Source organism: Dermacentor silvarum, chromosome 4 (assembly GCF_013339745.2).
Source record: "Dermacentor silvarum isolate Dsil-2018 chromosome 4, BIME_Dsil_1.4, whole genome shotgun sequence".
Taxonomy (NCBI): domain Eukaryota; kingdom Metazoa; phylum Arthropoda; class Arachnida; order Ixodida; family Ixodidae; genus Dermacentor; species Dermacentor silvarum.
The window spans coordinates 18,134,399-18,146,801 of NC_051157.2; the positions used below are offsets into that span (position 1 = coordinate 18,134,399).

At 46.9% G+C, this 12,403-nt stretch overlaps 1 protein-coding gene across 1 annotated transcript in view; it reads right to left on the reverse strand.

Annotated features, from left to right (window-relative positions):
* Positions 1-7,946: 7,946 nt before the first annotated feature.
* Positions 7,947-12,403, reverse strand: part of LOC119448293 (basement membrane-specific heparan sulfate proteoglycan core protein) — an 84,506-nt gene continuing 80,049 nt past the window's right edge. The window contains exon 9 of the mRNA XM_049665147.1: positions 7,947-7,987. Coding sequence (XP_049521104.1) covers positions 7,947-7,987 — 41 coding nt within the window. The remainder of the gene's footprint in view (positions 7,988-12,403) is intronic.

Sequence of the window (12,403 nt, forward strand, 5' to 3'; positions counted from 1 at the left end):
GTTGCTGCATTGATGTTGTCGATGCTTTCGACGCTGTTCTTAACCAACCCGCCTATTCTCGGCGCATCCTCTAGGGTATGAGCCAAATGTTTGACGGTTATCATCATTGTCATGCATGTCAATGACAACAAGAAATCGCACGAAAACACACCGCCGTCATGTCAAGAACAATTTATATGCGATACACATAATGTAATCCTCCGAAACACCCCCCCCCCCCTCCCCACAGTGCTCTCAGAGTCTCTGTGGAGCGACATATATTGCACTAACTGCCCATCGCGGTTGTTGCGCGGTAGCTTACTTTTCGCTATATACTTGGAACCGCTTTGCTTAAGCGGGCTTTGTGACTCAAGCCTTAAAGGATACAAATAGGCAGATGAGCAAAATTAAAGTTCTAGCTTATGCGGATGACATTGCCTTTTTTTGCGTCGATAAAGGAATAAACACTACCCTGCGTTTCTGTGAAACTGCAGGAGCTAGAGCAAATTTTGATAAAAGTAGGCCGGGGGTTTTGGCTAGGCATGTGGGCTCCAATTCCCTCTGTGTTCTCGAATACTCATTGGAATCAGTCTTCCGCTGCGATATCTTGGTGTGCCTCTCCATAACTTCCGTAATAGTGGCCCTCATTGGACGTCCGCGATAACCACTATCCATCGAAAGGCGATAGTGCGCTAGGCCACCGCGTTAGAGCGTCCGCCTCGTACGCGGGAGGTACCTAGTTCAAATAACAGTGCCGCCGGGAATCCACCGGTTTTTTCTAATGGGTAGATACGTTCCCTGACCAGGTGCTCGGCTCTCGAAGGGGTTCACATCTCGAAAGAGGGCCCAATGGAGATTTCAGGAGTTGTCTCTGGGCACCTCTGGTCCAACCACAGACGGCCTTGTTAAAGAGCATCCGCCGCGGCTGTGGGAGGCAAGTGCTGCCGCCGGGTACCTACCGGTACAAGCGCGCTCCCGGCCTGGTGCTCGGCCATTATGGGACCTCAACGCTTGGAAGGGGGTGTTTGTCTTCAACCCGAAGGCGTCGCTACCAGGTGCTTGGGGCGCCACATGGGAAATGGCCGCCATGGAAGCGGCTCAAACATCACTTTTTTTTTCTTTTTTTTTTTGTGCTCACGAGGGTTGTTTCGACGTGAATGTAGGGCGTATACAGCAGCCGTGGCCTAGTGGTAGAACGCCCGCCTCGGCTGCGGGAGGCTGTGGGTTCGATTCTCACCGCCGCCGGGCACCCACTGGTTCAAAAGGGTACAAGCGTACCCCGGCCTGGCGTTCGGCTTCCTTCAGGGGTGATACGCTTGGGAAAGGAGCCTGCGCCCTGAATTCCCGTCGAAACCAACGTGAGCACGGAAATCAAGTGGTGTCTGGGCCGCTCCTTTCCCAAGCTTATCACCTCTGAATGAAGCCGAACGCCAGGCCGGGGTACGCTTGTGCCCATTTCAACCAGTGGGTGCCCGGCGGCAGCGGGAATCGAACCCACAACCTCCCGCAGCCGAAGCGGCCGCTCTACCAATAGGCCACGGCTAGGCTAGGTGACTATTTTTCACCACCCCGTCTCAACGGGGACGCCATTAAATCATCATCATCTCGGCTACGCGGTAGGAACCTGGCGGACAACCTGACAGGAACGTGACCTCTCCATTTTTGCGAGAGCTAAGGCATGCTACATAATTCTTGCTTCTAAGCTTCTTTGTGTTCTGCAGGTCTTGTGCTGCTCTCGTATTCATGTTCAGGTATTTCATAGAATATTTGCAAGTTTTGTATGGCGTTCATCATGGGAAGCCACAAGAAGGGACAACCTTTTTCTTCCACTTGGGAAGGGAGGCCTCAGTCTCGTGCATTTCTTCAGGCGACAATTGGTCGTGCGATTATTTTACCCAAAAAAATTCCGTCATCCATTCCTTCTTGCGGTTAATCGAGCCCGTGTTGCTTCACACCTCCCTTTTCTTTTTGTCCCGATATGCTTTGCTCCTGAATTGCCGTTATGCGGCTTCCTAAGTGAACTTGTCGACGCTATGTCATTTTTAAAAGCCAGATTCAGTCTACAATATTTATTTAGCATTGATCGAACGTCATTAAATATAGCCCGTGTACATAACCTTTTCCCTGAGCTTATGTATCCAATGCTATTCACTGCATGCTTAAAAGTATTCAAGCTCTTAGACTGGGAAGGCTTAGGAGTTAGGATCAACGGCGAATATCCCAGCAACCTTCGGTTTGCAGATGGCCTTGTCCTATTCAGCAACAATGGGGACGAATTACAGCAAATGATTGAGGACCTCAACCGAGAAAGCGTAATCGTGGGGTCGAATATTAATATGCAGAAAACAAAGGTAATGTTCAATAGCCTGGCAAGGGAACAAGATTTCAGGATTGCCAGTCAGCCTCTAGAGTCTGTAAAAGACTACGTTTATCTAGGTCAATTACTCACAGGGAACCCTGACCATGATAAGGAAATTTACAGAAGAATAAAATTGGGTTGGAGTGCATACGGTCGGCATTGCCAAATCCTGACTGGGAGCTTACCCCTGTCGTCGTTGAAAAGAAAAGTGTACGATCATTGCATTCTACCAGTGCTACATATGGGGCAGAAACTTGGAGGTTAACAAAGAAGCTCGAGAACAAGTTAAGGACCCCACAAAGAGCGATGGAACGGAAAATGTTAGGCCTAACGTTAAGAGACAGGAAGAGAGCGGTGTGGATCAGAGAGCAAACGGGAATAGCCGATATTGTAGCTGACATTAAGAGAAAGAAATGGAGCTGGGCAGGCCATGTAATGCGTAGGGTAGATACCCGGTGGACCATTAGAGTTACAGAATGGGTGCCAAGAGAAGGGAAGCGCAGTCGAGGACGGCACAAAACTAGGTGGGGTGATGAAGTTAGGAAACTTGCAGGCCCAGTTGGAATCACCTAGCGCAAGACAGGGGTAATTGGAGATCGCAGGGAGAGACCGTCGTCCTGTAGTGGACATAAATATAGGCTGATGATGATGATGATGATGATGATGATGATGATGATGATGATGATGATGATGATGATGATGTATCGAAAGCCGTATCTGTCTCTATTTGGTCAAAATGTTCTTTGCCGTGTCCATAGAAGGTGTATAACGCCAGCAGCGAAAACATTTTTTTTTCTTTAAGCAGTACATTTCCACCCTGATAGTTAAGCATGGCTTCATGAAAAAGGATTATATGTACCCTGGAATGCAAATTGTAGACACAATAGACATTGCTTTATGCTTTGTCGTGACGCATTTTATTTTTGGTACATTTTACCAAAGAACTATCATAAAATAACTTCCTCTCACCGTCTTATAGTATACGGTTCCTTCCTTTCAAAAAGACAATGAGTAATACGAGATATGATTTGTTTATGTTATTAGAACTGTATTCATTATGGACAAGCCGAATGATCGACAAACATGCCGAGCCGCCTCGCTCGACAAGGTCTGTCTTTCGAGAAGAGGCTGCTCAAGTGCGTAGTGCGGTTGCAACCTTTGATCCCGTTCCTGAGAGGATTTCGGATCTGGGCGCTTGTGTTTGTTTGTCCGATTTTTGAACGTTCATTGGACTACATATCACGCGTACATTTCTTTTTCATGTGCGTCTAAATGTAATGCAACTAATTTTCGCATGACATCGCTCATAATTCTAACCTATAAAAAAAGAAAAAAATATGCGGTAGCTTAGCGGTTCGCGCGCTCGTCTCTTAAATACACATTGCTTCACCGGCACGGGTTCAAATCCCAGTGGACGCGGTTGTGGATATTTTTTTCTTTTTTCACGGTGTAGCAATGGCGATGCTCGGGATAACTAGGTGGCTTGACGATGACATAAATCATCATTGTGTGTTGTCGATGACGACAAAGGTCCTCGTCAGCGTACAGAATGGACAGACTAACAAGGCAAACCCAATTTCGAGCCCTTATCTGTTGTTGCTGCATGTAAAAAAAAAGAAGAAAAAAACTGTCAGCCCTTTCATTGAGGTGGAGATGGAAGACCAGCGAAGCTGTAATACGGTGGGAATTATGTATTTCCAATTATGACTATTAAGATGTGATGGTGTAATTGGTTATTTGAACTATTAAAGAATTAGAAATATATATGATCCGGTGGTTTTCATTTATTTAGTCACCACAGGGACCATGGCCTTATGGTCGCTACGGTACACCGCCATAGGGTGTACGGCAAAGGTTGACACGTTCTTCATAAACACGTCACCAACGCCATGCGCGTTCCGTGCGAACGCGGGCAAAACGCTGCCGCCGTTGACAACAGTTGTGCGCGTTGTTTGTGTTACCGCACACAACCGCAATCAAAACGCTGGCTACGTGACGGAACGGCTAAACGCCGTTGTCGACACTGTTATGGGAGAAGCGGGCGAGAGCCCAGAGAGAGTCGGCGGCAGAAGCCAGCAGGGCTGCGCGCATGTGCCGCAGTGGGAGAGCGGGCACGCACAGTCTAGGGTGCCTCGACGCCCTCCTCGCCCACCGCTGCCCTTGCACCGGGAAGTCGCGTTTGCTCTCCGCCGTGCGTTCGCTCCCCATAAAAGCGCGCGTCCCGCGCCCTCGCGCGCTTTCACTCGCACATACAACATACGGCCAATGATAGTTTTTTTCTATTGCCGGACGCGACCATCGAAGAGTGAGCCCTTAACAGCTTCGCTGTAAAACATTACGCACCTGACAGTGGGATCGAACCTCGGCAACCCAGCACAGCAGCCCGATATTCTAATCGATAAGGGCACAATCACACGCATGCTTATGCCGTGCCAATGCCAACTAGCTCTTCGAAATGATCGCCACGTGTGTCACATTGCATAGCACGGGTGCGCGATCGAGAGTACATGCGCGCGTACCAATTTCCATTTCGCCATAGACACAGGAAAAAATGGGCACATATAAAGCATTTGATTAACCGCTTCGCGAAAGCTTCGCATCGGACAGATTCCAAGATGTGCGTTGAATCTGCATAACTTTTACTTAAGCCATCGTCACCTTCATCACGCATACATCACTGTGCTCATTGCGGGCAAGCACAAGGCAGCGCGCGCCGTTCGCCGTTACTGTTCAAGTGGACCGGGAGGTGCACTCATGGCTGCTGGCCACCACAGGCAACGACGTCCATAGTTACTGTTCAGCGACGCATCCTGTTGTTCACTGCTCATAATGCAGCCGTTTCTCAAAGCAAGTAAGCCGCAATGACCGGAAACGCATAGATATATAGAGAGATAGAAGTAAAGGAAAGACGGTGCAGTTTAGCATCTTACAATACACAAGATAAGCGCACAAGACTATATTCTATATTCTGCCCACTACCAGTGTACATTTCCTCCCGTCTGAGAAAAAACAAAAACAAATAATACGAGATATTTCTGAAGCCTTGGATCCCCGCTCCGAGAACGCGTGCGTCATGCACCGTGCCCTTTTAAACTACGGGCAAAGAAAAGGACCCCTCAGTTTTATCCAAGGGAACAAATTCAACCATCTGAAATGTGCCCATTTGTAGTCAGTGGTAAGGGTCTATATATGTCGCGTATGCGCACTGGATAAATCAGTATTTACATTGGCCCCACGTGGCGGCAGGGAGCGATATTTGACATTTCCGGAAAGACGACCGCCGATGCGCGTCTGGAAAAACGTGCCGAGTAAACATCCCGGCGGAAGCAGAGATGGTTCCATCGCGCTATAGTCTCGTTCTCGTCTCCCGCCCTACAGATCTCACGTGTCGAACACTCTGCACAATATACCCGTGCATGTATGTGTCTGATTTAAAGAAATGGGAAACGACGTGCCGACACGTGCTGAATTCTCCTTTCTGTTATGTAACACGAGGGTTGCTGTGGATAAATTGAGGTAAAAAGAACCTCGGCTACACCATTTCTCTATGTTACTAGCAAAAAATAAAGGAAGAAATAACAAGAAAATAAAGAAATAAAAGAAAAATATAACAATAATATTAATAAAGATAAGGCCGCTGTTGTAGTTCACTTGACGAATGATGCGCACACTTTGTAGTCCCTATCCACCCGCTGTGGTGACTCAGCTGCTTTGGCATTGCGTTGCCAAGCAAGAGGTAGCGGGTTCAATTCGCGGCCCCAGCAACCGCATTTCGATTTCTTCAATGTCTTGTGCTGGTGTTTTCTTTGGCCCCTTCAAGCTGTCGTTCAGTAAGCACCAGTTCGCTCAAGAACACGTGCTCGAAAAACATTAGTTGAGATATATGTCTACCAAGCCGATGGTATAGGAGGCCTGACCATACACAAAACCACCTGCAATGTATACCCGTCCTAAGAAGACCACTCACCCTTCCAAGACTCATCTATGCGGTGATTTTTTTTTTTTTTTTTTTTTAGTATTTGCCTTAGGTCTGCCCAGACATAAAAGAATGTTTACAGAAATGCAAACAAGGGGGGCACAGGGAGACTTGGAGTTATCAGCAGTGACTGAACACGGGAACCCTGCAGCCTGATGGAAGGCTGCAAGCCACTGTCGATGAGGTTACAGAATGGCGTGATGCGCCAAACTACGAAGGCGGTGACGTTGGCGATGTGTGGATGTCTCAAAGGCCAGTTCACAGTTTCCCCGGACACGACTGCGCCGCCGTGTTTTACCATGAACTTTTTCTTTACGCATGTATGTCTAGACTGGCGCTGCCGGGCCTGGCCCACCAAGGCATGGTCTGTCTCGGGATACACTGATAAGCAATATACAGGGGAAAGAAGGGAAGTAATACAAGCTTACACATGCACGAAGTAAAGTCCGCGAGAATGTCGTAGTCGAGCGTGCAAGTTAGACTGACCTCGGAAAACTTAGCAACGCCTTGACTGTCTTCCCTTGTGACGACGGGGTATAGGCTGACACTCCGCAATCGTGTACTCAGCGTCGAAATTGGCTCGCTCCTGACCTAACCCTAGCACGTGATAAAAGCAGGCAGTTTGCAGAGAAATGTAGAAATGTATGGCACATGCTCGAAATAACATTTCGAGAGTGTTAGTCCAATGGTGTCGCTCACGCTTGCGACACGTGCATATAATAGTGCGTACAGCAAGCGTTATTGCACAACGCGTTGCGCACGTTTTGTAACGCCTGCTGGTAATCACGCTAATGACGGCCAAGGAAGGAAATAGGAATACGTTCTGTCTAATAGCGCACTGTAACCTAATTCCCCTTAAGTCTATGAGCGCGTGCCGTTGTCTTCCTCATTTCGAGCGGACAAAATTGTAGGCTACGAGATCCGTATACCTCTGTTTCCTCATTAGGGGGATCTCGATGGCTTTCCAGGAATAACTGTCCTTTTCTCCGTGCTCCCTAAACACGAGCTTTAGCGAGCTTGTAGGCGCTCAAGAAAGAAAAGTCACACCGAAGGGGGCACTCTGTGACTAATTGCTTCCGGGTTGTTTCTTTGGGAATGAAAACAACTTACGCAACAGCTGAAGATGCCGCTAGCGCGTTCAGTGTAATTAAGCCAAACCGTTTGGTTAGGCATTGGAGATTGGATACTTGAAAATGAAGGTAGTGCTGAGACTTACCACATGACGGAGGGATGGCGCAACATTCATTTTATTGATGCAACGTTCATATAAAAATAACACTTCACAGCATTCCGTGGAGGCATATTTGCAGAAAGGGATGAGAAAAAAACAAGGTATACAAAGATTCTGTTCAGTACTGCAATGTTTGATGTGTCGTTTGGACGAGCAACGTGCAATGAAAAATACGAAGATGCCAAACAAGAAGCAGATTTCCAGCGATATTCTGAAGTGAGCGTTTATTCATGTGGCACACAATTTTTTTTGTCAAATTTTGCGAAAATAGGGTTTCCTGGAAGCTATTTCTACGAAAAGCTTAACATCAGGGGTGAGGCCGCATCATCAAGAATAGCTGTTTCCGTAGAGAGCACACCGTGAGTCTGTTACGTAGTTCTGGGGACGAATTGCTCCATCGATCACTTCCACGGGTATATCGCATTCAGCACGCCCTGATTGGCTGAATAAGCGCACATAGATGTCATGAAACAAATGCCACACCTCCCATGAGCATTATTTTCAGGACGCATATTTCTCGCCTACATTCATACGATGCCCGTCGCTTCAGCGAGACGTCCTTTTACGTCATGAAGAAGTGAAAGTATGCCTGAAAGCGATCCTGTATCTACAAACTTTTGTAACCGCTTTCAAGGGGTGTGAGTTTATAAATAGAACAAATAGAACACAGCTCATCTGCTTGTGGCTCCCCTGCGTACAAGAGCTGCGCAGAGCCTTGCAGCTGCACTCATTTTTGGCTATCCCCTTTTCTCTCTCTTCTTTTTTGTTTTACTGCAAACGTTTCACACACATCAAAGAATGCTTCATCGCTCAAGCGGTCAGGTTTAAATGACTCTCGAGGTAGAACTGATTGACGCTCAAATTGTGCATAGGGTTAACTTTAGGCGCTGGATCTTGTTTAATGACTGTTCAGTGCTTACTATGAAATAATCCAAGTACATATCGTCTACGGCGAATTCAGGACAAAAAAGGAGTACTGTATTCCAAAGTCGGTGCAAGTAATGGTGAGGCCGTCTGCCACTGTAAGAGTGAAATCACTACAAACCCTGTGGATGCCCTTGCGGGTGCTTCGGCTTAGTAGCGGCAGCCAGCAACATTGTTATTTAATGCTAAGTTTTCAGTCCGACAGCGCCACAAGCAGTAGCACTACTTATTCACGCGGGAGAGAGAAGTAATTCCTGCAGAAGGGGTTATAAAAAAACGAGTACACTCTAACTGCCATGTACGCATGCCAGGTTTACAGCACCTGTTGCAACGCACACCTAACTGCTGTACAAAACTTGAGCGCGCACTAGTCAATGCTTTAGCCGCAAAGGTCAATCATCCAGGTTGCAACATTCGGCTAAGAAAAAAAGTGAGGCTGTTTATACACGCATTATACTTAGACGTTTTGCTTTCCATTATCAGCGACCAGCCATCGTAACTTCTCGGACTAATAGGTCAAGCTCCTTTCTGTGTACATTGCTAATCATCAACATCGACAAGAAGTACGGATCCATGGTAGAATTCAAGGAATGCACGTTTCCACAAACAACATTAGAGTAATGAGTATCACAGACGACTAGCACATTCAGTCATTTTGCTGGACGTGCTTCCGAATGTCGACGTGAGTTATACCTGAGTAATCAGGGAAGTAACGCTATCTAATGGCGCTGGCTTGCATGAGAGAGGGCATCACTACAACTGAAACAAACCTGTAACGTGAAATTACGGCTTTATTTTCAGAACATACAGACGTGAATGAACAGTTGCCGGACCTCGCTACACAACGAAGTTGACACGAGTAGCGACAATTTTATCATCGTGAAAAAAGCCACTTAGCCCGAATTTAAGTATCATTTGGCAGATGAAAGCGTCAAGACACTAAATCAGCAACAAAACTGTAAAATACCACCATATTTGTCTATAGGTTTATCTTTTATTTTTGGGCGTTGTAGTTGTAAATACGCCCCCTTATTTCTAATTCGTACTTATAGAATAATTTGAACGATTTTTGCATGTACTGTACACAGACAATGCCTTGATAAAATTGCGCAAAAAAGTCACAGCCCTTTGTGCATGTTACAGATTGCATTAACAAGCACGCGCGAATGATGCGTTAGCGTTCTTCCTTTTATTTTTTTATATGCACAAAATCATATCAAAACTCACGTAAAAATAGCAACGTGACGAACTAAAAGGAACCAAATATGAAAAGAACCTTACAATTGTTAATTCGTATCCCTGAAGTGTCTGATCATCTTGTGCGCCAATTTTCTTTTTTTAACGAGCTAATTGATCGTGAATTCACATTTCAATTTTCTTTTCTTGATCGATCGCCTCTCTTCTTTCTTGTCACGCGCAGATATTCTATTGCATTTTTTCCCCACCTTGACGGTTAGTTCCATCTGTAGAACTGCGTTCCTAACAAACGTTCCCGGAAACACTACACGCTGCTCTAAGTAAGTGGCATCGCATACATGCATTTGTTAGCAAAAATGCACACCCACGAGTACTCGAAGAAGTGAAATTGTTATGTGCTGCCACAGCTGCACTATGCAAGCAGAGCGCGCAACCAAGTAGATTGAACAACAAGGAAAACTCACGTGAACGAACACCCAAATTCAATCATGCAGGATTGAGGTATGCTTCTTCACTTGTCCACTGGCTTGAAACGTTGCAGCAGTAGTTGTCGCTCGTAGGCTTCCGAGACATTGTCTGCGCCTGCGTTACTTCCTACTTGATGAAAATAGAGTCTCGGCCCTCGTCACTATTTCCTGCCGCTAACGTTAGTTACCACTGGTTCATGTGTAAGCGCGAATCACATTTAGCCTCACGCCTCGTTTCCAGTCAGACCCGTGGCCAGAGCACGAACTATAAGTTACGTTTACGGAAGTCTGCTCCCCTTCGTTGGAATGACTGGCAAGGCTGCGTTCACTGTCTGCGGTTGCGTCGAGGCTATGTCGATCACCAGCCCTGTGGTTGTCATCACTTTGGTGAACAGAGACAAACCACTCTCTTGCGTATTAGCAGCCCACTTGGATTATCAGTCCTTATCAAATGATAAGATTATAGAATAGGTGGTGTCCAAATCCACAGCCCAGCGATGGTTGCCGCTCTGAGTAGCAGAAACAGATGTCGAAGGTTATGCTTTTGCGAGCAGCATGCCCCGAAAGTTATTGCGTAGCCGTAACACGTCATGGCCACCATGATTTAAACACCACTTATAAGGCTCTCTCCGTTCAGCGCCGCACAAGGATCACGAAGCCATATTACGCTGTTTCTTTTTTTCTGTTTTTTATCATGCAACCTTTCACGAAATGGTATATTCCTAGTGTGCGCGTGTGTTCAGGGAACCTTCTCTTTCTCGCTCTCTCATCTTTCTATTCCTCCCTCCTTTATCACTTGTGCAGGGTAACCAACCGGACGTTCTTCGGGTTAATTTCATTGCCTTCCTTTTCACAATACCTCTCTAAGAGCTACGTTTACTCCAGTGGTGTATCCTCCCATCAAATTGATGGTGCACGCAGAAAAGGCTACAATCAGAAATCCAGAACACAAGGGCATAAGATGTGCTTGAAACGGTGTATCGCGAATGTTCATCGGGGCAATGTTATATTCAACCATGATTCCAAACCACCTGAAAGCTCTCAAAACGTGCCGAACTACCCCGACGCCCGTCTTTCGCTCTAATTAGTGCCGTGGCTGTATGTTAAAATAAACTATTTTATCCACGGCGTCAATGACTCAATGTACAGCGGTACCGCGACGTGAATATAAGTGAACTTGTGCTTACTTTTATAATAAAGACGAGAGGGTTATGAACGTTGCTCTTTCGGACGATTGCGCTGTCCTTCGAAATTGTATGCTGTATAGAGCAATGTATCGCGGCTGCATTCCAGAATCTGCGAAGCAGCACTCAAGCGCTCTTCCGCCATCTATATGTACACCACGAAATAGGAGAGTTGTGAGAAAAGAATCACAGCAGATGGGGAGGAGAAAGAGGAGGAGTCGTGCGCTTGCTCGGTGTCTTTCGGCATTCCCCCTACACGTGTGCTGTCCCTCACAGCAAGCATCCGCGCAACAGACCAGACGCCGCTTGTACGCGCAGTATCACACAGCTGGCGTTATACACCCGTGAAGTCACAGTTCGTTATGATATGATTGTGCGAATCACGTCAGGTGAACAATAACACCGGTAGTTCAGGCCACACGTGACATCACACGAAGTAACAACGCCTCAAAGAAGGGCACGCTATATGCAAGATATATGATTTCACTTCCAGAGCTCACTGCGCGCTCTCGCTATTCCGCACCCTTAAAGAACGACGACAAGGTCGGTGCACAACAAGCTCTCTCCACGTGCTCTGACGGCCGAGACATCGTAGGCTTGTTTCCACGAGCGGCTGCCTCTTCAGTCGTTGTGTCGTGTAGTGCTGGAGAGTGCTATCGGACGTGCACGGCGCTGACGCTGCTCCTTTCCGTGACGGGTTGTGTCTCTTTCATCTGCCGTGCTTGAAGGCAGTGCTTGCTGAACGCTTCGGGATAGTTTCCCCGCGCTGTTAATTTCTTCTCTGCCTTATCGCTAACGTCACCGCCCTGCCGCGAGCAGTAATGTAATCAACGGCACGACTACTTGAACGAGTCCGACGTGCTTTGATGCGACGCCACTCCGTTTTTTGTCTGGAAAAGAAACAAGAAATGCTGTCTTGAGTTCGAAGTGTTCCTTTCAATATTTTCGAATGAAGCAAAGTTAAATGCTTCCGTATATGTATTGCCATTAAATTAAATTATGGGGTTTTACGTGCCAAAACCACGATCTTATTATGAGGCACGCCGTAGTGGGGGACTCCTGAAATTTGGACCACCTGGGGTTCTT